Source organism: Brassica napus, chromosome A3 (assembly GCF_020379485.1).
Source record: "Brassica napus cultivar Da-Ae chromosome A3, Da-Ae, whole genome shotgun sequence".
In the NCBI taxonomy this organism is placed as follows: Eukaryota; Viridiplantae; Streptophyta; class Magnoliopsida; order Brassicales; family Brassicaceae; genus Brassica; species Brassica napus.
Window position 1 is genome coordinate 15,926,530 of NC_063436.1, and position 27,687 is coordinate 15,954,216.

Below are 27,687 nucleotides of genomic sequence, written 5' to 3' on the forward strand. Positions count from 1 at the left end.
ACTTTTTTGATATCTTTTAATTTTGCACTAATATTACAACTTGTGCTATTATGCATTACTTTTCATTTATAAATTAGCATAACAAACATATTTACTTACCCTAGTCATACGCTATATTTAAATGCACTCGTATCCTTCTTTAGTTACACTAATAACATACATCATCAAATGAACAAAAAGTCAATTTTAACTAGGAATAAAAATTGATCAAAAAAAAAAACTAGGAATAAAAAAAATCAATAATTTAATCAAAATTAAAATATTTATAACCATAAGATATTCTACATTAACTATTTATTTAAATTAGATATGTTGTCTACATCAAAAGATTCTATTGTTATATTAAAAGGTCTATTATTTTTGTAGTTTATTACATTTATAATGTCGTATTTTATTCTTTTTGACTTAGATTAAACCAAATGAGTAAACCACATATTTTTTACTGGAAATAGGTATTTTATAGAACTTATAGACATTTAAATTTAAAAGATAGGATTCAAACCAAAAATACATTGTTGTTTTTAAATCGAAACAAATAAACTAAAAAGTTATCCCGGCTGCAAACACTATGGGCGGCGACCCTATTACATCTCAAACAGCCGCTCACTATACACTTGTTCCTCTCCTTTTGTTGCCACAAAGCTTTCTTTAACTTTCTCACGTCTCCTTCTCAGTCTTAAAACTCTGAAGCGTTTTCTATTTGCACCTATGAGAAGTGCCTTCCGTCTACGGCCACAACTTATATAGAAGTCCAGAGGTGTTGAAATCTCAGGATCCATTTACAGCCATCTCAGGTGATGATTTGGGAGTTACTACCATGGATTCTTCCCCATTCAGCTTTCCATTGTCTGATGATGCTCCGCGTTCAGAACTAGAAACTCCATCATCCTTATGATTTTCGTCATCTGAATTGCTACTGTTATTCTCTTCACTACTCGGGTCCTCTGGTTCCTTAGCTACAACCGACCGTGCTGAAGATACAGTGGTGCTTTGACTTTTCCTACCGGCTAGCACTGCATGGCTCAGCGTCGAACAAAGAACGGCAAATACATTGTCTCTTTTCGAATTTTTACCCAGCCGTGGTTTCTTGGATGCCTCTTGTTCCCTTTCTACTAAAGGGGATTTGCGTTTCAGCCTAAGGAGCTCGCCTTCATCCTCTTCAGAGGCTTCTGGTTGCTTCCGAGGAGGCGGCTTATAGTCTTCATCATCTTCATCGTCCTCATAGTCAACCAAGCCTCCAGACCTCGGGCTATATTGTTGATAGAAGCGCAAACCAAAACCCATCAGACAAAAATGTTTTAAATAATTTTCATCAATTTTAAATGCGGAGCTAAACTACTATACCTGGAAGAAGTAGAGCCTGGAGCCACTCCATTTGAAAGATGAGGCTTCGGTTGTTCTTTCTGTGTATTAGAGGCAGGTTTTTCCTTCTGTGTATTAGAAGCAGATGCAGAATCTTCTTCATCGCTGTCAGTACTTAAATGTGAGAAACGTTCAGGCAGAATAAAAAAGAAATTGTTTTAACGGTCAGAGATAAACCTGTCTTCGTTGAAATAATCTTCCTCCTCTTTATCCAATGCACGCTCCTCAACTTTTCTTCTCGGATCAACCTCATCAGCACTGCTTTTCGGTACGGCACTTTCTAAGCACTGAAGACAACATTGTTTGAACAAAGATACAGACAACTTTTTCTAAAGTAAAAAAAAAATCAGGATCCTGAAGCAAACCTGCTCATACTTGATCTTAAAAGCCTGGATAGAGATTAAGCACTGAAACGGAGCCAACCGGTCCCAGAACGTACCAACTATGTATTTGAGCAACAGAGTTGCATTTCCCTACACATAAAGAAAATGATCACTAAATACGATACCATCTATTACTAAATACACAAAAGGGGGAAAAGGATGAAAAAAGAACCTTGCGTATGTGCTCAAGCAGATCCAAGACTGCAGAGTTCAACAGATTGTACCGGTTCCCATTGGCAATGAAGACATCCATAACTGGTTTCAGTGTGTTGTTCTTAACAACGTAGTTCTGGACAAAATCATCCTGCAATAGAAATATATTCAGAAAGTAAGTCATCTGATGAACTTTTATGTAGTCAATGATGGAAAATCAAAGGTGGCATATAAGTTTATTTAAATATTTCGCAAAAAGCATGATAGGCTAATGGCTACACTAATATGATTCAATTCTTCAGTTACTGGGAGTATTCAAACAAATCTACTCACATGCACGGATAGTAGAGTACGGACAAATCTTATAGCAGCAACCACAAGGTATTTTTCCTTTCTCCGTGTGAGATGCAAGATCTTTTCAGTCACATTGTTTTGGAGAAAACTGCATCTGTAGAGAAGATGAAATTACACAACAAATATTATCTAATGGGTTCCAGCATGAGAACTAGACAGATAATTAAAAAATAAGCATCAACATGATTACTTTGTTCTGGATGAATCTTGCATGATGCAAAAGCACAACAGTTCACATATGTTCAGCAAGACTTCAGGCTTTGTGCGAATCCTTCTCGCTGGACCTTCAGATGTATTGCCTGACGTCTCAGGACATGAGGCAGTAATAACATCCACTATCTCAGGTAGATGTTTCTCGTAGAAAATATCCAAGATAGTTGATCTCTGCTAAAATGAGATGGGTCAGTAAATAATACAAATCAGGGTGTCTATCTATCAGATTAGAAGAGAAGCATGGGTAGCAACACAAAGACTCAGGGCTTTGAAAATTGTAGCAGATAGCTTGAAAAACACTGAATACAACGTAAACAGTGAAAAAAAATCCAAGAAAGAACTTTATAGTCAACTGATTCAAGGACACGCAAGATATTGACGGACTCGGAACTTTTCTTAGCAAGCTTGACTATAAATGGATTCCAAAGCACTACAAAAACAGGGGGAGAATACCACCCTCTCTACTTATAAGAAATTGAAAGGAAAGAAGGATGCACCTGAGCTCCACCAGACAATGCATTTGTATCCAGTAATGTTCGGATAATTTCTAGAAATTGGCAATGCATCTTATCACCAAAGTCTTCCATCATTCCCTTCACCTGTTACATAAACAAGAGAGACAACTTTAACTCAAATCTATAACATACAAAAAAAGAAAGCAAAAAAAAAATTATTTCAGCTGCCTAACCAACCCAAAGGCTTACAGAAAATTACCAGGAGACCGAGAAGGGGGGTTCCTTCGGTGCGAACAACATAAGAACGTAAAAGACTGGGGTCTTGATTCAAGAAAAGAATCAGGATATCTGTTCTGCATCCACAACAATATTACTTTGAGTATGCAGCTTGGAAATGACCACTAAAATTTCTTACAGCCACAAGAAAAAAGAAACAGAGTAACCAGAATGAGCTATCGGCTTTAATAAATAGTATACCCAGTTAATACGAGTTTTTTGTCTGGAATCTGCAAGACTTCCTCTATGACATAAAAAATTCCTTCATTGACAAGGTCCCTGAAATCATTGACAAGACAAGTACGATAACTGAGAAACAGATCCCTAAAGAAGATTTTTAAAGAAGCACTTAACAAAGAGAAGGAATTTAGTTTCTGGTGAGTACATACCTAAAAAGCCGCAGCTGCTGCACCACTTGGAGGCTCTTGCTTAAACTACAAAATTCGTGCAAGAAATATACCTATTTTAAAGAGAATGAGGCATATCAGTCTAACTAACTCTACTGAAAAGCAATATTTTTTAACGGTGATGTATTGAGGCATAAAAGAAAATAACAAATGCCTCTTGAAGTCAGGAAATACCAAATTTTTCTTGGATTCCATAGATGTAGAAGGTGACCTAAACCTTGCAAATAATTCCTGAATAAAAGTGCTATCATCCTTCAGCAATGAAACAACCTGGAGAAGATGCACTTCAGTTAAACAAAAATCTGGAATGCATTACCTCAATGCCATATATTTGAAAGCATTTCCATGGATAACTTACAATGGCATTGTTGGCATGTATAACTGAATTCAAGTTTGCAACAATAGCATCATCTAATACTCTGCCCAAGACAACATCCTGTAAAAAGTGACAATAGGTGAGAAACCTAATACCGTAACGAAGAGGCATAAAAGTTGGACGAAAAGTGATGGGATCCAACCTTCAAGTAGCCAATTCTGTACGTTTGGTGTATCTTTGACAGGACTAACGGATCTTTAATTGGTATAGCCTGCACAAATAAAGAGCAAAAATAAAGAGCTATGCTAAACAGCTAAAGAGTAAAGACTCCAAGAATAAAATTTCTAAACATTCTAGATTAATCGCTCTAAATGTCAATGAAAGCAAATCCCAAAGTATCCATACTGAGCAAATTCTTTTTTTACAAAAACAGAAACTATACCTAACATTTCTAGGATGCATATTCTGTTCTTGTAAAAGGAAAGCGTTTCTAATATTCCTCCAAGTCCAGTCTACGTTAGTGGTCCTGAACTACATGAAATCAGTAACACGAGGGAACATTGTATTACCTCCTTAAAAACGACATGCTCCTTCAGAAAATTCCGGTGATGCTGAGAGTGAGGAACACCGGGATCATCTATCAGAAGATCAACATGCAGCATCAAATATTGCTAAATACGAGGCATCGGGTAAAAAAAGAGAAAGCAACACATTGGCTATAATATTTGTTGTCGCATACACAAACCCTTAAGAAAAAGTCTATCTGATCCAGCAAGAAACTATCCACCTAATAATCAAGAAACATAAGCTATCGTTGTCCATGTATGACTAAGGATATGAAACCACAAGAACGTTTCTCGAAAGTGTAAATATCTACAAGGCCTATCCAACATATATCCACCAGCTACAAAACTAAGGGATCATAAGATTCAACTAGTGACATCAAAGTGAAACTTACACTCAAGGCATCCAATAATTTCCATGATCAGCTCATCTCCAAATATTTTCTCCAAGATCTGAGAACTGTTGAGCAAAACTGCATATAAAAGCACAAGAAATGCTGCATTAAGAGAAAAATAATAAAATGTGCATGGAAAACGTGACAATGATATGTATTTGAATACTAACTGATTCCCTTGACAATATTGAATATCATGTGAAGGCCTTCAACATTTTCCAATTCCTCGCATATTTTAAAGACACCCATCAGATTCCGGAAGAAATCATTCTGCACCACGGGAAAAGGTAGCTTTAGGAGATAAACTATTACAATTAGTAAAAATTGAAGAGTTGACATTGAAATCACAAACTTTGAGTAACCAAAAGACGAAAACAAAACAATATAAGGCTCGACTATATCAACGGACATGTTATTGCTAGCGCTTGTAACTTGTAAGTAAACATAAATAAAATAATACCACTGACAGAATAAATGAAAAACTTAAGCGTGCAATAAGATTTTCCCGAGGGAGTGCAAGCTTAATATCACACTAAACTGAACTGGCAAGGACAAGAATACTTAATAACTTACATCCTTCAATACAAGTTCAGTTAGACGCATCTGATCTGTCATGCCACTCTCCGTAACAATCTGCAAGATGGAAAGATAAAACAAAATATTTGGAAAAGTTAAACCCAGGAATCACCACACACGAGACATCAATAAAACATAGGGCCAGTAGAATGTATAACCTTCAGTATTAGGGGAAGTGTAGTAAGCTCTACAGCAGGAAGCTCCCTCAACTCGCTATTCAAGCTGTGAAAAGTTTCACCTGCTCAATCACAGATGATTACATAATCAGAAGTAAAATATATACAACTTGCAAGATGCAGACTGTGTCCTTGGAAAACGATCAAACAATCCAATCACTATGAAAGTGCTGTAGAAACTGTCTGCTATCACTTAATCTGAAATGCAAATGCCAAAGAGGCTAAGAGATGATTCATGATATCTGATAACCCGGTTACAAAGTAAAACCCTCAAGTTGCATTACAGCAAAAATGAAATGAGAACTTTAAATCAAATCAGGATAGAGTCAAATAGATTAAGCATATACTACATATAAGACGAATATCAAGATTAGTAAGAAGAGAAGTTTCAATCAGCATGCAAATGTTGAAACAAATCTTCACAAAATATTCTGATGTTACAGGCGGTTCAACAAACCTAGCTAAGAACCATGCATTACTACTACAAAAGCTTGAAACACTATTTAAATTCACTTCAGTGACACAGAACCTAATGTATAGAATAAGCATATGCTAAACAAAAAGCAAGTCCGATTAACAAAGATCAACTAATATAAATCCTCCAGAAGAAAATTCTTACTGTTTAGAGAGCTGAAATGCAAATTTCGTTGCGTAGCGCAGATTTGGTCCCTGAATATTACAAAAACCATAATTGCAGTCAAGAGTACTAACACATATAAGAATGAAGGATGTCAAGAAGGGGATAATAGGAGAAACTTTCTTCACTAACCATACATAAGAGCACCCAGCAGTCTCTTGAAAGCTCAAAGCCATTTCTGTTGAACGCTCTGGGTCTCTCCATGAGATTATCGTGTCTGTTCATTGAAACAAATACCACTTATCCACACATACACACCAAAGATATCACAGCTAATAAAACCGCTACGGACAAAAACCTACCTTCTTGCTTCCTGTAAATATCTTCAGGGTTAATGGGATGCACAAGTAACATCTCGTTATCTTCTTCATCGATTACACAAAGACTGAGCTCTTCGGAACGCTGCATCACATAGCATTTCCATTAAGCAAACAAGTACTGAAAGTTTACTTACAGAATAAGTCAAATAGAATAAAAAAAAAAACAGACCTCCACATAGTCGATGCTTACATGCCCAGTTCCTCGATCATCCCATTTACCATCTTCATTCAAATGATAAACCTTCACTCTCTAAAACAAATTGATTCAAAAAAATCATCAAACACACAACTTTATACCGCTTTTATACTATCAATCAATTGAATTGCACAGTGATTTGATCGGTAGCTATGAATCAGGGAGCATAGTAACATAACTAATCGAAGAAACCCTAGCTCGAATCAAGTAATCAAAGCGAGAGCGAGACACACACACACACCTGCATAGAGCTGGAATTGGAATTGGAATTAGATTGCGACTTTTCAGGGGCGCCCATGACTGACTTCTCCACCTCCAACACCAAATCGAGTCGAGAAAGTGAAGATACTGACACCGAAGCAAAATTAGGGTTCTAGACGCCGGCAATAAAGGCGGGAGATTCAGCTCTGGAAGGGGGCGAAATCGAATAGGAAACCCTAATTACCAATACGGAGAATCAAAATAAAATTGACAATCTCTCTCTCTCTCTCTAGCTTTTTTTTTTTTCTGCGAAAGCTTTCCTTGAGCTTCGAAATGCGAAAGGAGAGAGAAGAAGAAAGGAGAGAAAAGGAAAATAAAATTAAAGCAGTGGAAAATATTATAATTCTTCTTAATACGTTATGGTCAATATTCCATTAATACCCTCTGGAACTATCGATATCTACAAAAAGGCCATTAAGTGCGAGGCGTACATCGCCACGCGCTCTCTTCCCGCGAGTCTGCTCGCTCTAATTAAAAATGACAGCCTGTGACGTGGAAGAAATAACAAGCGGAAAAGTTTTGTCTGTACTAAAACGCGTTAAGTCCAATCAAAGGGCGCCAGGTGGGATATTGGTACCTCATGTTTGTTAGATTAGTGAGGCTCTGAAGTGCGTTGACTCTGTGGTCAAGTAAATACCCACGTGGCTTTAGGTAGTTGGTAGATCGGTCCAAAAGCGCAATAAAAAGGAGAGACGAGGCATCGAAATCACGACACGAGCTGTGTATTATATACTTCGTGCACTGAGAAGGGGTTCTTTCGTCATTATCAATAACCCAGTACAAATTATTTCTTTCTAATTACAAGAATTACGATTTTAATCCCTGACATAATCACTAATTATAGCCAGGATTTTTTAACAAATCCTAACGTTTTGAGACGATGGTTATCCCAAACACTACGTCTCATCACATTTTTAACGGTTTTCGTATTCATCTTCGATACGGTTCATGTCATAAAGAAGTCAAAAACTGAGAACATAGTCAAAAATTAATTTCATTTTCATCAAAATACTTAAACTATTATAATGGTAATTTTAACTAATGAGGAATAACAAGATTAGAGACAATGGCTCGCTTTGATATTCCCACACGGTTCCATTCACAAAACAACTATAAAGGAGTTCAAACAGTGTCAATGGTCACATTTATATTATTACCAACTTAAACCAGAGATAGAAGTTCAGCAAATACTAAGCACCTTCGAGATATAGATGAACAACTAAAACAAGATTCGCTTAGACAAAACGAGTTTCAATGTTAAAGATCCATTACTATCATGCAAATAAAACCCAGAATAATAACATGCATTGTTGTTGAATACGAACCAATCATATAGATTCACTAGACATGGAGAAGCAGTGTGAAACAGTCTACACCATTAAACAAGCTAAACCAAATCAAGAAATGCAAAATATAAGAGAAAATGATATTATATCAAGGGTACATAACCATAATCCAAAACCGAACTGAAACTGTCTCAACTTCATTAAAAAAAAAACCACAACAAAATGTATTCTCAGACAAAAAAATCAAAAGCTTATCCGTCAACGCTAGCATTCTCTCCGCTCTTGACGTTGTGCTTCCTCGCGTACCTCTGGTTCCTCAAGAACTTAGGGTCCATCTGTAACAACATTTTCATCAAACCAAAAATCAAACTCCGAAACTTAAAATAATAAAAATCTGGAAAGTTAGGTGTTGAGCTGTGGTAAAAGACGTACTCCTCTGGTGGGAGTGTGACGGTGTCTCCTAGGCTTCTTGATTCCGTTCTTGTGTGCCTTAGCAGACTGGTTATGCGCTGTGTGATTCTTCGACTTGGCCATCTCTGTACAAACTATACAATCAAACTAAGAACGAGAACAAGAAGAAAGAAAGGTATGGTCGGAGAGAGAAGTGGCTAACCTGCGTCGGATAGATCTGCTCGGCTAGAGTTGCTTACAGCGATACAAATACAACAAAGCCCTAGTTCCTTGCTGAATATATAGTGAACTTAAACTACTAAAATACCCCTAATATATCGTATGGGCTCAAATGATTGTTCGGCCCGGTTTTATCAAGCCTACAAAATAAACCCAAAATCATGATATATTAGAGGTAATGCAAACTATGAATTGAACATGTTTATCCACCAAAGGTTTACACTTTTAATTTTATTATAATACATATGTATATAGTTTGCATCAACAGAACTAATGAAATGAAAAGAGATAGAGGTAAGAGAACTACTCAACACGAGGAGATCAAAAACGAGAGCTGTAGATGAATCAATCGGAGAAAAAAAAAAAGATGAAATTAGGTCAAAGAAAACGAAGATAGTAAGCTGAGTTTCGAGCTCAGTGCTCTGATACTATAATAGAAGAAGAAACGTTTGTTATTGATTGTCACTGGATCTGTAACATTCACTCTCTTATATATGAGAGAGAGTGTAATCGCTATAAACATAATCTAACATTAATAGACTCGGTTTAGTATAAACTATACATTTGTACATTTAATACAGCCTTTAGTAGTAGTTATCAGTCACGTTCCTCTGTTTTAACGCAGTGACAATAGTCTCTTGTAGCTTTTGTTTGGCTTTAACATATACAGTTTACTATAAAAATCCCTTATAATATATCCCAAGGGGAAGTCGGGGGACAATGAAGAGTAAGCTGTTGTTGTATCCCAACCCTGAATCTGTATCTGAAAGATCTTCAGAACTTTTTTCATTGTCCTTAAAGGGAACTGGATTCACTTTCTTCTTTCTCTTTTTCTCAAAATGATTTGCTTTCTTTACTTTGCTAGTTTTTTCTTCTACTTGATAGCTTGAACCACCCATATCTCCAAGAACGTCCAAGAATCTCACACCGCATCCCATTATCCTCAACTTCTGAGAATCAGCTTCCACGCTTTCCCATTTCCAAGACCCCTTCATTCTCTGCTCATTTACAATTTGAAAAACCAACCAAAGCTCCACCACTTCTCCATGATCCTTGTCTTTTTCCAAAGAGAAAGAACCTTCGAATGTAAACAAATGGTCTGTTCCTAGTTTCTCCTTTGAAAATAAGCACAAACCATGACCTACTGGATCAGCCTTGCGTGTGTCAAAAATGCACCAAGATACACCAAACGTCCTTGGTGTGCCAGAGAAAGAGCTCAGCAAAACACAAGCCTTGAACCGCAAGTAATCAGGAATGTCCATATCTTTGATGAAAGGGATTGTTAGAGAACTTCCAGTACATTGATGGTGGAAGTACGAAGGCACTTCCCCACCGGGTAAGACAGCAAGACTTGAAGCTGAAGTCTGTATAAGTTCTCTCGCTTCTTCATTCAGTTTCAAGCAGTTGTCAAAATGGACATTGACTTGTGGATTGTAAAAGAAACCATCTACTGTCTCCAGCAACTCACAGTTACATGCATCTAGGCATATAAGAGAATCTGGAAGTTGGTGGAGTGAGACAAGATTCTTGCACCCATTAAGGTCAAGACGCAGAGACCGGTCTTCTTCTTCTTCTTCTTCACCACACAAGTGCAACACTTCCATGCTGTCTTCACGAACGTTTGAGAACACCCTCAAGCTTTTGCAACCTCTCATGCTCAAATCAACAAGATAGAGCCAATAATTTATTGATAAAGAAACTTTTTCGATACCGGTGTTCTCCAGATTGAGACGCTCAAGTCTTGTAGAAATCTCAGGAAACGTTTTCAATCTTGTGCAGTGGCTGAGATCAAGAGAAGACAGAGATTCCATGTTGATGTTGGCTGGAATGATCTTTAGCTTCTTGCATCCCACCATACTTAGACTTGTAAGACGTGAGAGATTCTTGATCCATGCAGGAACTTCTTGGATTCCTGTCTCGCTTAAGTCCAGCGCCTGAATGCTATTAGGAACTCTAGGGAACACCTTGAGGCTATGACACCTCGTCAATGCTATTGAATGAAGATGTGCCAAAAGCTTGATCCATGAAGGCATTTTTTTAATCTTTGTATCACAGTACAGAGACAATGTTACACCTGCTGTGTCCACATCACGAAGAACTCTCAACCCTGAGCACTCAAAGACATGGATTTGAGAAGGAGACTTCCACAAGCTGATCTTCGCATAAAGATCCTTCGGCGTTGGACATCCTTCTAATCTCAACTCAACTAAACTCTCGAGGTTCTTAACAGATGAGGGAAGCTCTTCCAGATTTCTGCAACCAGTGAGTATCAATGCCTCAAGATTAGTGGCACTTGATAGATCAGGGACCTTTCTCAAGTTATAAGAGTAAGACAGATCCATCCTCTTCAGGCACCTGAGCGGCTGCATAGAAAATGTTTTAAGAATTAGATTAGCACACAAAGTATTAAAGACAAAATATCTCATATAGGAAGTTGGAAGAGATCTTAAGTAATATATAAGAGAGATTGGTCAATTATTTTTAAGTTGGAAACTCATCTAACTTAAAAATGAGATCAGAGTCCGATCCATACAATCCAACCCGATCTACATCAATACGATCCAAAGTTGGCCCAAGTTGGAAGGGATTAGATTTTAAGTTGGAAGCCGTCTAAGTTAACACAAAGTATGTTTATTATGAAAGCTAGTAGTACTTACAGCTGGAGGTCCTTCCCACAGCTTCTCAAGGTGGCTGTGTTGCATCTTAAGGTTGACAAGAAACTCGGCACGAAACTCACAAGGCAAAAAACTCATGGGAAACCTGTACCAATGTAATAATCTAAGCTTACGAGGCAGGTTGTTCAGACCCCTTGGTAAGATCAGTTTGTTGTCATTGTAGACTCTTAAGAACTGAAGACGAGACATTCCTTCTAAGGCTCTCTCGTCAAGGCTTAGCTCTTCCTTGACTGCATTTATGCCAAGATCTATGCCTAGAACAGCTCCAGAGACCTGAAGAAACAAAACACATATGGTTTAGTTTATCAAATGATAGCAAAGGCCAAGAAAGACTGTTAAAAACTTACTGTAGTGTCTGAGAGCACGTTACAAATATCATGAGCATCCATCAAGAATCTACGTCTCCTAGGCTCATTTATGTCTTCTTTGCGGATGATTTCTTTACCCATTTGTTGTAACAAACTATGCATCAGCAAGTAACCTACTCTGTTGGTAGAAACGAGAGATCTCTCAGTTAAGACCTGAAGTCCATGCTTGACGTCCAAGCCACTCTCCTCAAGACACTCTAACATGTCTTTAGCTTTCTCATGTTTGAAAAAACATGCTATATGAAGAAACAGGGTTTTATCTTTATCGCATAAAGCATCATAGCTGAGCCTTAATACTTTCTCAATGTTTCCATCCAAGCTTGTCCTTAGTCTAGGAAGTGCATGTGTCCACTCATCTTTGGACATTCCTCGCATATATGAACCAAACACACTTAGACCTAAAGGAAGCTTGCCTGCAAGGCTTACAACTTCCATGGTGAGCTCCTCGAAACCAGCATAGGGAGACTTCTGACCAAAAGCAGATAGACAAAGGATCTCAAGAGCTTCAGACCCACGTGGATAATCGACATGGTAAACATGGCTGATCCCATGTGCCTTTAGAACTTTGATATCCTTTGTTGTAATGATAATCCTGCTTCCGTGACCAAACCACTGAGTTTTACAAGCCATGGCTTGTAGCTGCATTGCTTCTTCAACATCATCAAGAACTACAAGTACTTTCTTGTCTTTCAGCCGTGCTTCAGCCACACCCAAGTGATCTATCTTCATATCCTTATGATCTAAGGTCTGAGACAGAAGCTGTTCTTGTAAACGCAACTTGAACGCAGTATCATCATTGTACCCTCTCTTTGTACTCTCCACAAAAGCAGTGTGTGTAAAGTGATGAGAGATTATGCTGAACAAAGTTCTGGCGATGGTGGTTTTTCCAATCCCTGCAGGACCCCAGATTCCAACCATCCTCACTTCATCTGAGGCTAAGGACAAAACTGAACTTATCTCCGTGATGTGAGACTCAATGCCAACTAATTCATCTAAACCACTTGAGGGTGGAGCAACATTTAACATGTTTGAAACATCTTTAGCAACTTTCTCGATCATGTCTGCTTCATTGGTCCTAACAAATGAGAGACCAATTACATTTGCTTCATTAAATACCTCTACCTAGGGACATTACTTAAAAGTAAAATGCAGTACTAGTGTTAATTGATTTTAAACTAAATAGTATAGGGTAAAAATTCTATAAATTAATATTCGATAAATTAAAAAATTTCATTGCTCTCGAGTTGGCCGATTCAAAAATATGGTACAAATAGATAAAATAATAAAATAATAATTTTATAGAAAATCTTATTTAAATATATGATCTCATCAAAATTATAAATTAATAATTTATTTATATAGTTTATGTAAGTACAAACAAAACGGTGTGTTTGTTTTATAGTCACAATTGAGCTTATCTCTATTTTTTCTCACACTTCGTTATATTTTGATAATATTCAATAAAGCTAATATCTAATAATACCTTTAAATTCTATGAAACCTATTTCTTTTTTTTTTTGGTCAGCCATGAAAACTATTTCATATACACACACAAAAAATTGAAAGTTAGATTTCTAAAATTTAATTAATAAAAAAAGCTATACTTTTTTTGTAAATTAATAAATTTATAAAATATTATAGTCGTAATATCATTAATTTAGAAACATGAGAAGGTATCAAGATGACTAACCAGCTCCTTGAGTCGTATCCAGCGATCTTGGCCACTTCTTCCAGAGCTTCTCTCCATCTTGCAACGTCCTCCACTGTTTTCCCCTGACAAGTTTTCTCGAAGACATTTCCAAATTCTCCAGACTGCTTCTTTACATCAGATGGATCCACTTCATAGAAAACGATCATCACTATCTGATCCAACTCTTTCCTGCACTTGATGATCTCCACCAACTCGTTCAGACACCATGTTGAAGAAGCGTAGTTCTTGGAGATAAGGACAACTGATATCTTCGATCTTCGTATAGCTTCTATGAGCTCAGGACCAATGGACTTGCTCCTGTCGATATCATTATCAATGAATAGGGTGATTCCCTTTCTTTCGAATTCTTTCTGAATGTGGCTGAGAAAGCCTCTGCGGACATCTTCCCCACGGAAGCTAGGGAAGACTTGGTGTCTCCAGTTGCGAGACACAAGAGATGGAAGAGATGAATGAGACAAAGAAGATGAAAGTGAGGAAGGAGACAAAGAATAAGCTATTATGTCTTTATTTTGATGGAGTTTGTATCTTTTATAAGCCATAAGAAACGTTGTAACCAAAAGTGTCAAGAAGCCTATTGCAGGATATAAACTAGGAGAATCCATTAGTATGGCAGAGAGAGAGGATCAAGATCAGAAGGAATGGTTTTAAAATGTGAAATGATTAACTAAGAAGTTATGTATATATTGTGTAACACAGAGCGATGACCAATGACTCCATTGACTGACTTTATTAATATCAGCAAGGCAGGAAGCTTCGTGCAGTTTTCTTATCCCAAAAAGTTAACTTATCCTTCCACAGAAACTTTGGGACATCTGAGAACCTTTCAAGGTAAGTACGTTCGCACCATCATAAGTCTTTCTTTGCTACTGGGACATGTTCCAGGAAGTTTTAATATATTTTCTGTAGACTAAGACAACTTGGGCATCAAGGTTTGTGAGTGGTAAGAAAGTCAAAACATTGACTAAAAACAGTATTTGACTCCATCCTTTAAAAGTTGTACAAAGTCAAGAACCCCATTATATGATCTTTGCATACCGACTTTATGTTGGGTTGGGCTTGCCGGGACCATAACAAACCCCATTACTCTCACGTGGTAACCAGCTAATATTTTCACATTCTTTAGGAGTCGCATAACTAAAGTTAAATCTTAAAAGGAAAGTTGAACAAAAGAAGAAGATACGATCACATGGTCGATGAGTAGCCCATGGCTTTCAGAGGGATGTGATTGGCCTATCATAGAGCTCTTGGGGTTAGCGAGGCATTGCATCTTTGTCCTCATGGATAATTCGTGTAAATGTTTTGGTGTTTGGTAGGACGTGAGGATTGTAAATGTTTCCTTTTGTTACCGAACTGTGTATAGTAAAAGTATTGCGTCATCATTAAGAGAACGTTGGCTAACAGATAACCCGGACCGACAAAATAGGGCAAGTGAAACTGATCGTCATCCACTTGTATAGTTAGTTGTATTGTGTGGAGTGGACTTCAGCAACTGAAACTCACCAGCTATAAAGGCTTTTAAGCTTTACATAAAGGTCAGATTCTCTAGTAAAAAAAGTTTTATTTGTAAAATGTTTTTCTTAGCTAAGATTCATACCAACGACTAATTACGATGGTAATAAAGAAACGTTAAATACAAATTGTCAACAGAAAGTAAAACATAGTAGCATGGTTAAAAAGTAAAAGTAAAAGAGAAGGTTTCATTGGATAATTATCTTTCTCAGTCACCCAAAACAAAGCAAGAGGGAGAAAATAACAAAGAGAAGAGAACCCAACAAACGATCCGATCCAGAATCTCCCGGAGGAGGAATGTGATAGTAAAACGGAAAATAAGGAACGATGGGATTTGGTGGAGGCGGCGTCGGGTAGTTGCCGTAAGAAGCAGGCGGATAATAGTAACTTTGTCCACCGTCTCCATATCCTCCGTACGGAGGAGGGTATTTACCACCACCTGAACTTGAAGGAGGAGGAGGAGAATAGTAATAAGAGCCGCCGCCGCTTCCGCCGGAGGAGCTTGGAGGAGTAGGAGGAGGAGAAGAAGAAGGCGTCGGGACAGGGTTACATGGATTGTCGCAAGAGGAACACATTGTGCAAGAAACAGTTTGGTCCTTTGACGTCACGCAGAGAGACAGTGACAGTAGTAGCAGTATAAGAAGAGCTGACAAGTTTGAGAATCTGATTGCTTCCATTGTCAGAAGTTTTGCTGACGGCAAATGATAGATTGAGAGAATTAAAGATCAAGTGATAAGAGAGAGAGAGGAAGAAGCACATTCAGAGGCTCAGAGTAGAAGTGTACTTCTTTTTATCAAGGAAATTCATATTTTTAATTATTTTTTTTATTTTTTTAGAAATTTTTATTTTATATTTTCGAAATATATGTGTATTTTATATATGTCATTATCTTTTAACCTCTACCATTTGTAGGCATATGACTATATTCGAATATTTAGTCTTAGACGATATAAATTTAGTTTTTATTAGACTCTATTTTTACATCTATTCTATTGTGATGGATTGTAGTTTAAATCGCGAGGGTTCTAGGAAATGGTTACATTTAGAACAATTTCATTGTTAAGATATCTAAAACAAAAAGTAAAAATATTTTACTAAATTATAACTACTTATATATAAAAAAATTTGGTCTAATACTTAATTAAATTTTAATCTAAAAAAATACAAAACACTTAATAATAAGCACCTATCTGGAATAGTTTTGAATTATTAAAAAGTTTTATTTTTTAAATGAAATCTCTCATTTTTTTTACATATTTATATTTTATTTCATTGTTTTATTGGTGAAATATCTATTGGAGTTTTACCAATTGACATGCTCTTATAAGCATTAAGCCAACGCCACCACAAGATCAACAGTGTGAAGAGTAGACAAATTTAATTACATACCTTTGGTACTTCTCTTAATAACTGACTCTATATTTATTTTTGTTTTTTTTTTACCTGACTCTATTGTTCTTTTTAAAATTCGATTGCATGCATTTATTCATAATTTACCAACGATGACAGTGTGAAAGAGTAGTGATATTGTATCACTACGAGCACCTAGGATCAATAGTATTCCATTATTTGAAGTAAACTCTACCACCTTGAATACCTAGTTGGTCTAAGGTAAGTGAACGGTGGTTGCGATAGCCAACCAATAGGGCCAATGGAAAGTCGCACCCTATATTGATGTAAAAGGTTTTCAGCCAACCAATAGGGCCAATGGAAAGTCACACCCTATATTGATGTAAAAGGTTTTTCAGTTTACATATAAAGTTACTTTCATGCAAAAGGAACGGTGTAATCATCATGTATCAAAATACCAATAGGATTAAATTGCATTTAAGAAAAAGGTCTTCCACATTTTGCTAAAGTGACAAAGACAAAACTGAATTTTGCTTTCGAACGTTTTCCAATTTATTTATCTTAGGTAATGTGAATGTAGTGGAGTGGAGTGAAGTGATTTGAACTTTGAAAAAGAAAGATAAAGAGAATCAAACAAAGCAACAAAGGCAAAGGGAGACAAAAGATCCATATGTGTTGGCTGTCAAAATGTTTATCGGATTCTTCCTTGTTTGTTGATAGTAAAGTCATCACTTTATTCCCTTCCTTCACATGCAGCTTCTTTTTTTCTTACAAATTGGAGATGACTCATGTCGCCATCGAATTTTAATCATAATAAAGGAATATCACGTACATGAATCCGCAGATGATCTAATACAAATACAATAATGCAATTTTCCTAAGCCAATTATCTTCCTTCCCCTTCCCTTCAGACCTTCCATCAAACAATCAGGTGTATGTAAAGCTGATTATGAAATTGATAAAACATTCGACTCTGAACCATGACTAATTTTAACGTAGATTAACACACTCTTTTCAAAATAATTATTTTTGCGTAAATCATTTTAATATAATTCAGTTCTATTTTTTTATGGAAGTCAGCAAACATCCGTTAGTTTTGTTAGAGCATCAACAACGCGGACGCTTAACCCGGTTGCTTAGTGTTTTTAAGTTAAAAAGAAAAAGAAAATTGTGTAATTAAATAAGAAGCGCTGCTTAATTAAGCTTCACAAGAAGCGCTGCTTATGTAACACGTGTCAAACAATCACCGTTCTTCCTCTCTCTCGACGAAATCGTCCGATGCCGCTCTCTCTTTTCTCGATCACACGTCTCGAAGCCGGAGACCTCCGACGGAGTTGTGTCGCGACCTGCTCGGACCTCGTTTCAGGCTGTCTCTGCTGCCGTCGGACTTCTCCTACCTCTCTCGTCGTCGGATCTTCTTTTCTCGTCACTGCATAAACCATAGCTTTGTGGATTCAATTCGTTATCATGAATCAACAGCGAAGGATGATGCTGCCCCGTTTGTTTCTGTATATAGGCTTCTGATTGATAATCTTATTAAAGCTGAGAGGTTGGAGATGGCTCTTATGCTTCTTGAAGAGGTTGCAAACATTCTGTAATCTTGTCAAGGGACTTTTCCGGGATAGGAAGATCAGTGAAGCACTTTTGCTTCTGGATTTCGTATCACATATGGTTTGTCCTCTTTCTCTCTTCTTGAATTTGACAAGTGTAGTAATAGTTAATGTTCCTCAAGCTTTTTTATTTCGCAATGAACACATGAATCTTATACTTTTTATCTTAATGTTTTGTGTCTTGAAATACTTCTACTCTTTATTTACTTGTATTCTTGTGAATTCTTGTAGAGTGTGCTTGAAATGTTTTGTGTTTCAGTGTTTATTTTTTTTTTAAGAATCCATAAATAAGATACTTGCATTGGAGGACAACAATTTAGAAGTTTCTTAAATGAAGTGCTTAACACCCATTTATTACTAAAAAAGTGATTAAGAACCCCATTAGGGGTGCTAGGGTTAATGGTGCTCTTATCTATCACTGACACAATTCATCATAGCAGAATCCTTGTTACCTTTATTGGGATAAATTAAAATTATTTACTAGCACTGAAGCAGTTAACTTTGTGGCAGTCTCTTTTCTCAGACAGGACTCAGTGGTTGACCGCCGGCACACGTGTGAAGCATAAGTACAGCGAAACACCTCTCTTATGTTCGGTCCTATACAAACCAAACCAAACCAAACCAAACCAAACCGCATGAACGACTGATATTAAACGGGGTTTAAACTATAATAAGACAAAAGTTAGAGGGTATAACATGTAAATATTATCGCTGACAAAAAAAAAACATGTAAATATTATCTTGACTTTTTTTTTTTTTTTGTAAACTCGTGTCTTTGCGAACTTGTAGTTCGGTAATAAGTCTAGCTTCCACTCTCTCTCTCTCTCTCTCTTTCTCTTTCTCCTTCTCCATTGTTCTTCCCCTTCTCTCTCTCTTCCGGTCTTCTAGGGTTACGTTCATCACGTTCAAAGTTTTCTCCTTTTCATCTCAATTCTTCTCTGTATCCTGTAACAATCAGAGGAATATGGATTCCAATTCATGGATTACTTGTCCCTCAGTTTTCTCATCCTCTTCTTCTTCTCGACGGTGTCAATCTCGATCAGGTTCGCGCTTCTTCTTTATTTTCAGGATTCATCATGAGATTGATCCGTTAAATTGGTGGGGGCAGATTTGTATATAGGTGGAGGGTACGAGGATCTTGAAGGAGAAGACGATTTGAAGTCGGAGTTTATATGCCCTTTTTGCGCGGAGGTCTTTGACATTGTTGGGCTCTGTTGTCACATTGATGAAGAGCATCCTGTTGAGGTCAAGAACGGGGTAATTAACGAATCATCATCAAACCCTTCTTTAAAAATGTTATTGTCTCTTGGAGACAGGACTTGTCTGATTATTAGGTTTGGTCAAGGTCTTAGCTTTGTTCAGATTGTTACAAAACTTGGTCTTATTTAGAAAGTTCGAAGCTTTGCTTGAAATTGAAAATGTTTGGTTTTATGTTCTTCTCTGCTGCCTACCTGTTGTTTCTTCTTACCTGCCATTAAATGTTATGTCTTTTGAGACAGGACTCGTCTGATTATTTGGTTTGGTCATGTCTTGGCTTTACCTTTGTTCAGATTGTTACAAACTTTTGTTTCTTATTTAGAAAGTTTGAAGCTTTGAATGTAATTGAAAATGTTGGTTTTATGTTCTGTTCTTGGTGATGATGAAATGCTCTCTGCCTATCTGTTGTTTCCTTTTATCAGATGATCCCATTTAACAGCTTTTTGGAGGCAGGTTTTGTCTGATTCTTAGGTTTGGTCAGGTCTTAGCTTTAGCTTTGTTCAGATTGTTACAAAACATGGTTTCCTTTTTTAGAAAGTTCCTTAACATTGCCTTTGAATTTTTTTTTGCATCTTTGTTATCTCTCAGGTCTGTCCTGTATGCACAAAGAGGGTGGGGTTAGATATCGTTGGCCACATCACTACGCAACATGCAAACTTTTTCAAGATATCCTTTCTTTATTACAAGTTATATCTGATGCTTTGTTCTGTCTTATACCTTAGCTCTATGTTTATTCCTTGATGAGAGATTCTACGTGCAGCGAAGGAGAAGGTTGAGAAAAGGAGGATACAGCTCTGCTTATCTCGCCTTGAAGAAAGAACTCCGAGAAGCGAACTTACAGTCACTTCTTGGTGGATCTTCTTCAAGTTTCACTTCCTCAACCAATATAGATTCTGATCCGTTGCTGTCATCCTTTATGTTTAGTTCTCCTTCAAGCAAATCTGTTGTAGAAGGAACCTCAGCTACAAAAGTCTCGCATAAGGCATCTCTCAAAAGGTATAATAATATGTATGTATCTGCAAACAATAGAGAGCTTCTTTCTCACTTTGGACTCTTGGCTTTTGTTTTGTGTAGAGACATTCAAGAAGCTCCACTTTCAGGTGAAGATCAAGAGAAGGCGAAGAAGAGCGAGTTTGTGCGAGGTTTGTTCTTGTCAACCATGCTTGGAGATGATTACTAGAGCGGTTGAAAATTGTTAGAGTGGTCTCTCAATGTATGATGGAGAAAAGCTTGCAAGTTAAGGGGAAGCAGAGTTTAATCCATATCTTACTGTCATTGTACGTTGAAACCTTGGTTGTGCATACTTTCTTTTCGTTGAGACGTTCATAGATTCTAATTAAAAAAATACGTTTTGGGAAAAGACGTGAGAACATGAAATGGTCTTTGAATCTTTGACAAGAGAAAATTGAAACTAAAAAAAAAAAACAAAATTTCTTTGATTACACATTGTATTAAAAAAAATGAACCTGTACAGACTTTGTCATCTCACAATATGCAAAACAAATTAAAAACAAAAACGGACTGAAAGGAACATGCATGGTCTGAGGTCAGATCATGTTGGTTTATTTGGGGTGAAAAAAGAATCTGACCTTTTCTAACTTCACCAATATGAATGAGTCCTAGAAAGAATCCCCTTGTTTCTTTTTTAGAATGTAGCTCTACCATAACCATTATCAACTCTCATAAGCTCGGGACACGGTTCAGGTGTCACGAGCTTAGAAGACCCATACACATAGGAGCAACTCCAAGAACCATCAGAAGAAGAAGAACCAGAGCTCATCAACAAAGAAACATTGTATAAAGCCACTGACCTAAACGGAGACTCTTTGATCCCAAACAACTCCCCCGCAACGCCGATATCTACTCCAGAAACGTTGCTTAATCTAATGCCATTCACTATGGGAAGAGCATTTGCGTCAAACTTATCATCCGGATGAGAACCAAAGCTACCGTTAGCCACAACAGCAGTACCTATCCTCCACATATCGATATTCGAAACATCGATCTCTCTGATGTAACCGCCTCTTCCTTTTGTGGTTCTAAAGGCAATGCCAGTTAGTGAGTTGCGTATAAAGGCGTTATCGACCACGACATGAGATATTCCACCTGACATTTCACTACCAAAGGAGATAGATGAACCAGAAGCTGCTTGAAGGTTAACGTTTCTTATATGAACGTTTTCGGTAGGACGAGAGTAGGAGATTCCATATTCATCCCAACCGCTTTTGAGTGAAATCGCGTCGTACCCCATGTTGATGGTAGAGTTTTGGATGCACACATTATCAGAAGAATCTGCCGAATAATTAACAACAAAGGAGTCAATTATATATTCTTAAACATAAAGCTAGTTGAACATATGTTATTGTATTTTAATATTTGTAGTGAGATTCCACATAAATTTTAAAGGCCAACACTAATATTTAAAATTTGGCTAATCCAATCATTAGTTTTGAGTTAGAAACATATGAAACTTAACATGGCAGAGAGTTTCGTTTGTTGACTCAAATAGAATGGTCCAAAAGAAGAATTATTATCGATCTTAAAATGAAATTTGGTTTGAGATATGCTCAGTGTTCTAAAAATCAGTGCAGACGGCTCTCTTAAGTGCCACCGACAAATCAGACCTAACAAAACAGTTTTTAAAAATAAAAAAACAGTATAGCTGCTCAAAAAATTGGTCTAGATACACGTCTAATCAATAATCTCATATAACAATTTTGAATATGGAATAGGCCAATAAGAACCACCATTATCTCAAAGAGACGTGTTGAGATTCTATATCGAAAGTTTAAAAGACCGATACTACTATATAAGAGATTTGGGCCTTTTTATTTTTAATCAACTAGAAACAGAGACAACTAACCTGGTACAATGCCGATTGTATAAGGAGATCCAGGAGAAGAATGAGCCAATATCTTATGAATATATACATGGCTGCATAAATGATAATGGTTAGAGTCAATCGCGTTACCAAATGGTTTAGGCTTGAACTAACTCTTACCTAGAGTATATTGCATGGACTGTATAACACGGTGCGTTCAAAAACGTGACATTCGAGATAGTTATATCTTCAGATGAAATAAACTCGACCAGGTGAGGACGGTTGTACTTTAAGGAATGAGAAGCAAACCGATCCCACCAAACCAAACCTTGACCATCTATAGTACCATTATCACCTAAAAAGGAGTAACCATAAAGTGAGTAAACTAACATAATGTGATCAAAAGGACGTATACACAAAGCATTGTTATTATTACCTGTTATAATAACATCATGTAGCATATGACCGCTTATCAAACTCTTGTATCGCTTCCCAGGCAAATCAATCCCTCGTCCATATGATGGTAATGGTTCAACAACTCCCCAATGCGATGGATCCTTTTGTAGTAACAGACACACCAAAACATTAAAATTTGGGTTTTCCTGCTCCATATCAAAGTTTAGGACTATATGTGAGAAGGTGAAGAAGTATTATTATACCTGAGAAGCAACTATAACGGCGCCGTTCTCGAGAAAGAGAGTGAGATGGCTGGTGAGGCTGAAGCTCCCGGTGAGCCATTTTCCGGGAGGGACGTAGAGCTGAGCCCCACCTTTGTCGGCGAATGACATAAGATAGAAAACTGCGTTTTGAAACGCGAGAGTGTTGAGCGTTTTGCCATCTCCAACCGCTCCAAACTCTGCGATTGAGACGCTGTGCGGTCTCGTACTCAACGACCTCCCCCCAAGTTCGTCGCATATTCTTCCGCCGCCGTGAGTCTTTGCGTAAACCGGAATCAAACTGGTTAACGCCAACACCAAGATTAATGCACCCTGCGACAAGAAACCAAGAAACTATAATGAAACAGAGGAAAACAAAGAGTTTCGAGTTTTGTTTGAAATTGGCTCTAAGATCGAGAAGAAAGGGACACATATATAACTAAGAGAGAACACACTTACTGACATCTTTATTTGTAATGAAGCTGTCGGATGATAAAAAGCTATAAAGGCAAGAACCTTACGTGCCAAGTGTAACCAAACACAGAGAAAGAGAGAAGGAGAAGAAGAAGCTTTTTAATACACAACAGAGAAGCTTTTTAATACACAGAAATTTAATTTATTATAAATGGAAAAAAAATAAGGTAAGGAAGAAGATTGACGCCGAAATGACAGCCTTATATGAGCATAATAGATTGATTTAAAAAAGGAAAATAATAGAAGAATATAGGAAGGAAATTGACAGTGAGAGAATAAAAATATTATGTTAGGAAAGACAGAGTAAGAGAAAAACAAAATGCAATCATTAATGTATAATAATAATAAATGTTAAAACACTATTTTTAGCAAATAATATCGGTTTGGAATCAAGTTGATTAAGGGATCTGGTAGCGTATTATCGCCGACAAATCTTCTTCTCAACATGGCTGTTTTAAGCTGTGCTTAGCCAACAGAATTGTATTTTTGTTTTAGACAATGCATGTGTCTCTTATTTTTTGTTTTGTTTTCTTGTTTTTCTGTCAATTGTTATTATTGGTTTTGTAGCATTCTAGCATTTTAAGATATTTTTATTTGCAATATTTTCCTTGAATCATTTTTATATGCATTCAGCATCAATGTTATCTGACTGGTTTCTCTTATCTCATTTGAGAATTATCACCGTTCATACATTGGAGTTATATTAGTCAAAAGATATGTACGTGAATAACTCTATTTTGAATATGTATTTGCTTTGTCCAAAAAAAAAAAATATGTATTTGCCTATTTACCAATTTTTTTTTTGTCATCAGTTTAATCGATCCATAACCAGCTCACAATGCAAAACAGTAATTTAGTAGTATCTAATTCCGATAAAAATCGTAAAATAAACATTTAACCACTTGAGTAAAGATACTTCTTTGCTTACTTCCTCCCTCACCTATAAAATTGAACACACTATTAAGTGAATATTTTTTTTAATATATACTGCTATATATAGTTTTCTAGCCAACAATTTAGCAAATACTAGTTAATAACTATAAAAATACGATTAGGTTGTACAAAATCTCATAAAATGAAACATTCTGACTGGAAAAATAACTTTTTAGAAATGTTTTTTGACATTGAAAGAAAGCACTAAATGTGGGAATGAGAAGGAGACGGTGGAAGCATGTGGAGTGACAGGGCGGAGGCAAATGGAACGGGTCCTACCCCCCAATCATACGTTAATTTGCCAGCCTGGCACTTTGTGTTTTTGGTTATGTTTGTAAACCTGAATTTATGTTTGCTTAAATCAAGTCATTGTTTAAAAAGTTCAATCATCATTCCAATTTTCGTTCTAAAATGTAGTATAAACAAGATATAATCCCCTAGATTCGTGAACTATGCTTGGTTTATGTAGATGTCAGCAATCAGCATTGTTATCAAACTCCTAAGTCCTAACCTAAAGATTATACTATAATTTTCTAATAGCAGTGTAGACTTAGCTAGCTAATGTTAGAAACGGCTCACATGTGCTCATGTAACATTCTTCTTTTGGATCAATTTTAAACTTAAGAAAATTATTTCTACAATCATTTAGCCCAACAAGACAAACAAACAAAAACTAAGAATACATCACATATATGTCTATAATGAACTTCAACATTACCAGCCTTAATTTTAGGCTAAATAGGCTTCATTTCAGCCCATCACGTTACACTTGTATTTTCTTGAGATACATATGAACTAGATTCATAAAGGCCGAATGGATGCTGAATAGTTTGGAATCCGAAATGTCACAGAATCCTCTAGGTTTTACATACCGAGATGTCCAAATTACTTTGGACTATATATGACATGTTAAAAAAAACAAGTAGATTTCTTCAATCGAAATCAAGACAAACGACTCACATTGGCTAGCTTTTACTTTATAGCTAATTATTTTCGCCTCTTCCCTAACTATCTAGAGAATTAAAGCTTAACAGGAGTTGCAATGTTTGTGCTGATCCCTTACCCTTAGCAAAGAAGGCTAGAACCATAAATATTTTATTTTCTAATGTAAATCAGAGATGTCTGATAAATGATAGTACAATCTAACATGATTATTTATCGGAATAATATTTTTTATCGACCAAAACATGATTTAAGAACAAGGATAGTTACATTGCCAAAAAAAATATATATCCAAAAGTAATCAAAATGTGGCAACAGTCTCATGGCAGTAAGAGATTGAACCTAATGAGACTATACTGAATCAAGATCATATAGTATCGGGCGACCCAATACATAGTGAAAAGATCATCTCTAATTGTAAGAGACTAATTAAGAGATCATCTCTAATTGTAAGAGACTAAGAGATCATCTCTAATTGTAAGAGACTACCCCTCCGATAACATTTTCTGATAAGTTACATATGATGATTATCTGTTATAGGAAGATTTATCGGTTAACTTATTAAAAAACAAAAAGATTTGTCGGTTTGAAATTTGAGCAATGAAATAATTCAATAAATTTACTAAAGCCAGTAGTGCTTTCTTAGCTTAATAGACCTAAAAGTAAAGAAGAATTATAAATAATAAGAAAGGAAAAAAAATTATCTATCATGAGGAGTGAACACATGTGGATCTGCTTCTCATGAACATCTTCCAATCCGAAAAGTTGTTGTCCAACACTCGATTTCTCACATGTGGATAACCCCGTAATTTGTAATCCGTCGGATTAAAAACCGGTAACTCCTTACTAAACCGGTTTAGGTTCGGTATACTGAAAACCGGGGTTTCCTCAGTTAGGTTCCCCATGAATCTTGCACTGTTTGTCTTTAGACATCTCTCTATCACCTTGTTCTCTTCTCTAAATTTATCCCTAATGTTCCTGAGGGTTTGGCAGAACCGGTTCGGTTTAGTATCTGGGCGATTCTCTTTGGTTTTGTGTGGGAGACGGCTGCATTTCAGACATATGTTCTTTTGCCGGTCTGTGTTGAAGCATCTTCTCTTTGTTTCGTCTGTAAGACATAAATAAGCCTACATGCGTCGAAGGCAACAACATAATTAAGTTCTAGAGTCGAATCTTTGAACCGTAAATAACCGGATTTCTCAAGAAAACTTAATTGAACATACCAAACCGGGTTATAGAACAATGAATGAGTTCATTGATAACACGCGGATGCTATTACTAAGTAAGTTCATGTCCACACACATTTTATAGCTTATAATAATAAGATATAAAATTGTAGAAAATAAATAACTATATTCATGTTTAAATTGTTTTCATATAAATAAGAAAAAAATGGCTGACCTCGTGGATGAGCTTAAAAGCAATATCTGCTTTTGGGTGGCTGTTTTTATCAGGATGAACCTTCATAACTGAGATAAATAACGATTTATCTTAGAGATTGGTCATAACAAAAATGTTTAACATCTAATGTTTATGATTATTCATACTGAAACTGAAACAAAACCGGACCTAGTTTGTGATATCGTTTACGTATGAGCTTGACCTCTGCATCTTCCTGGATCTGTGTAATGATATAAACAATTCAATGTTCTCTTTGTCTTTGTTTTTTGTTGACTTGAATATAACGCAATTAAAAACTTCGTCCAATACAATAAAAATAGAACAAATATATGTATAAATAAACAGTGGCAACGAAATATACAAACTGAAAAATAAATAACATACACCGAGAATGAGATACCAGTCGATGAAACATGAAACGGAGTTGCCGTTGATGTGAATGCAAGCGATCGGCGATCTCGACAGCGAACAAATCTCTGAGACCAATGCCGCTTTTGGATCCTGTCCGGATCGGATCTTACCCATTGCAACAATAGCTTCAAGAAAATTCCAGGAATATGGAGTTGAATGAAAATAGTTTTCTGTGAAAAAAGGAAGGAGTGAGCAGCTAGAGAGAGAATGAGAAGACGTTAAGAGAATGCAGGCAGACTTTACGGGAGCGACATTTTAAATTGGAAGAGAGAGAAGAGAAATAAAATGATCCATTTATTATAGAAAAAAATCATTAGTTATCGAAAATTTAGAACGTTTTATCAAAGATTACTGAGAAATTCAAATAGAAGAACGGGTAAAAGTAACGGTAGGTCCAGCCAAGTTGTAATTAGCTCGTGCCATGCAAACTTTCAGATGCTCATTCATGTTGGCATCATATACTGTAGGCTGTAGGTTTAATATTATAAGATATACATACGATCACTTTTTATATTACACATACGATCATGATCAATTTATGTTGTAAAAGTACTTTATAAATCATGTACAATTTAATAGCTGTTAAATCTAGAAATTCAATAGTAGAACA

General features: G+C 36.4%; 6 protein-coding genes across 11 annotated transcripts; 1 reads left to right on the top strand and 5 right to left on the bottom strand.

Moving 5' to 3' along the window:
• Positions 1 to 455: 455 nt before the first annotated feature.
• On the bottom strand, positions 456 to 7,355 carry LOC106389041 (serine/threonine-protein phosphatase 4 regulatory subunit 3-like). Of its 3 annotated transcripts, none has more exons than XM_048776311.1 (24): positions 7,024 to 7,351; positions 6,756 to 6,836; positions 6,569 to 6,668; positions 6,399 to 6,483; positions 6,249 to 6,298; positions 5,612 to 5,691; positions 5,451 to 5,510; positions 5,048 to 5,147; positions 4,878 to 4,955; positions 4,489 to 4,556; positions 4,122 to 4,190; positions 3,962 to 4,039; positions 3,778 to 3,873; positions 3,586 to 3,656; positions 3,398 to 3,475; positions 3,180 to 3,273; positions 2,963 to 3,064; positions 2,443 to 2,636; positions 2,232 to 2,346; positions 1,918 to 2,049; positions 1,728 to 1,835; positions 1,540 to 1,649; positions 1,345 to 1,467; positions 456 to 1,249 (listed from the first exon to the last, which is right to left on the bottom strand). In XM_048776311.1, the coding sequence occupies exons 1-24, from the start codon at positions 7,078 to 7,080 to the stop codon at positions 769 to 771; spliced, it is 2,610 nt and encodes an 869-aa protein (XP_048632268.1). In that variant the 5' UTR covers positions 7,081 to 7,351; the 3' UTR covers positions 456 to 768. The 3 variants fall into 3 exon arrangements, 1 of the variants encoding a protein (XP_048632268.1); XR_007338222.1 differs by having other exon boundaries at positions 1,065 to 1,249; positions 1,738 to 1,835; positions 7,024 to 7,353; XR_007338223.1 differs by lacking the exons at positions 456 to 1,249; positions 1,345 to 1,467; positions 1,540 to 1,649; positions 1,728 to 1,835 and having other exon boundaries at positions 1,967 to 2,049; positions 3,180 to 3,268; positions 7,024 to 7,355.
• Positions 7,356 to 8,338: 983 nt separating this feature from the next.
• On the bottom strand, positions 8,339 to 14,733 carry LOC106388935 (60S ribosomal protein L29-2). Of its 3 annotated transcripts, XM_048776312.1 has the most exons (6): positions 13,693 to 14,733; positions 11,982 to 13,077; positions 11,617 to 11,907; positions 8,943 to 11,322; positions 8,762 to 8,874; positions 8,339 to 8,664 (listed from the first exon to the last, which is right to left on the bottom strand). In XM_048776312.1, exons 1-4 carry the CDS (start codon positions 14,313 to 14,315, stop codon positions 9,634 to 9,636), a joined length of 3,699 nt encoding a protein of 1,232 aa, XP_048632269.1. In that variant the 5' UTR covers positions 14,316 to 14,733; the 3' UTR covers positions 8,339 to 8,664; positions 8,762 to 8,874; positions 8,943 to 9,633. The 3 variants fall into 3 exon arrangements, with proteins under 3 accessions (XP_048632269.1, XP_013681049.2, XP_013681050.2); XM_013825595.3 differs by lacking the exons at positions 11,617 to 11,907; positions 11,982 to 13,077; positions 13,693 to 14,733 and having other exon boundaries at positions 8,762 to 8,865; positions 8,943 to 9,114; XM_013825596.3 differs by lacking the exons at positions 11,617 to 11,907; positions 11,982 to 13,077; positions 13,693 to 14,733 and having other exon boundaries at positions 8,943 to 9,093.
• A 657-nt stretch (positions 14,734 to 15,390) lies between these two features.
• Positions 15,391 to 16,036, bottom strand: LOC106385692 (proline-rich antigen homolog). Its single transcript, XM_013825593.3, has one exon. The coding sequence runs from the start codon at positions 15,897 to 15,899 to the stop codon at positions 15,435 to 15,437; it is 465 nt and encodes a 154-aa protein (XP_013681047.2). The 5' UTR covers positions 15,900 to 16,036; the 3' UTR covers positions 15,391 to 15,434.
• Positions 16,037 to 18,955: 2,919 nt separating this feature from the next.
• Positions 18,956 to 20,799, top strand: LOC106389040 (protein DEHYDRATION-INDUCED 19 homolog 4). The gene is made up of 5 exons (XM_013829223.3): positions 18,956 to 19,225; positions 19,291 to 19,439; positions 20,028 to 20,105; positions 20,194 to 20,435; positions 20,514 to 20,799. Exons 1-5 carry the CDS (start codon positions 19,147 to 19,149, stop codon positions 20,617 to 20,619), a joined length of 654 nt encoding a protein of 217 aa, XP_013684677.2. The 5' UTR covers positions 18,956 to 19,146; the 3' UTR covers positions 20,620 to 20,799.
• A 17-nt stretch (positions 20,800 to 20,816) lies between these two features.
• Positions 20,817 to 24,031, bottom strand: LOC106385691 (probable polygalacturonase). Of its 2 annotated transcripts, none has more exons than XM_022716268.2 (6): positions 23,380 to 24,031; positions 22,920 to 23,249; positions 22,697 to 22,817; positions 22,441 to 22,615; positions 22,303 to 22,373; positions 20,817 to 21,731 (listed from the first exon to the last, which is right to left on the bottom strand). In XM_022716268.2, the coding sequence occupies exons 2-6, from the start codon at positions 23,046 to 23,048 to the stop codon at positions 21,085 to 21,087; spliced, it is 1,143 nt and encodes a 380-aa protein (XP_022571989.2). In that variant the 5' UTR covers positions 23,049 to 23,249; positions 23,380 to 24,031; the 3' UTR covers positions 20,817 to 21,084. The 2 variants fall into 2 exon arrangements, with proteins under 2 accessions (XP_022571989.2, XP_013681046.2); XM_013825592.3 differs by having other exon boundaries at positions 23,376 to 24,019.
• Positions 24,032 to 25,866: 1,835 nt separating this feature from the next.
• LOC106389033 (dnaJ homolog subfamily B member 8-like) lies at positions 25,867 to 27,521 on the bottom strand. The gene is made up of 4 exons (XM_013829218.3): positions 27,051 to 27,521; positions 26,835 to 26,886; positions 26,667 to 26,734; positions 25,867 to 26,392 (listed from the first exon to the last, which is right to left on the bottom strand). The coding sequence occupies exons 1-4, from the start codon at positions 27,189 to 27,191 to the stop codon at positions 25,973 to 25,975; spliced, it is 681 nt and encodes a 226-aa protein (XP_013684672.2). The 5' UTR covers positions 27,192 to 27,521; the 3' UTR covers positions 25,867 to 25,972.
• Between the last annotated feature and the right edge of the window lie 166 nt (positions 27,522 to 27,687).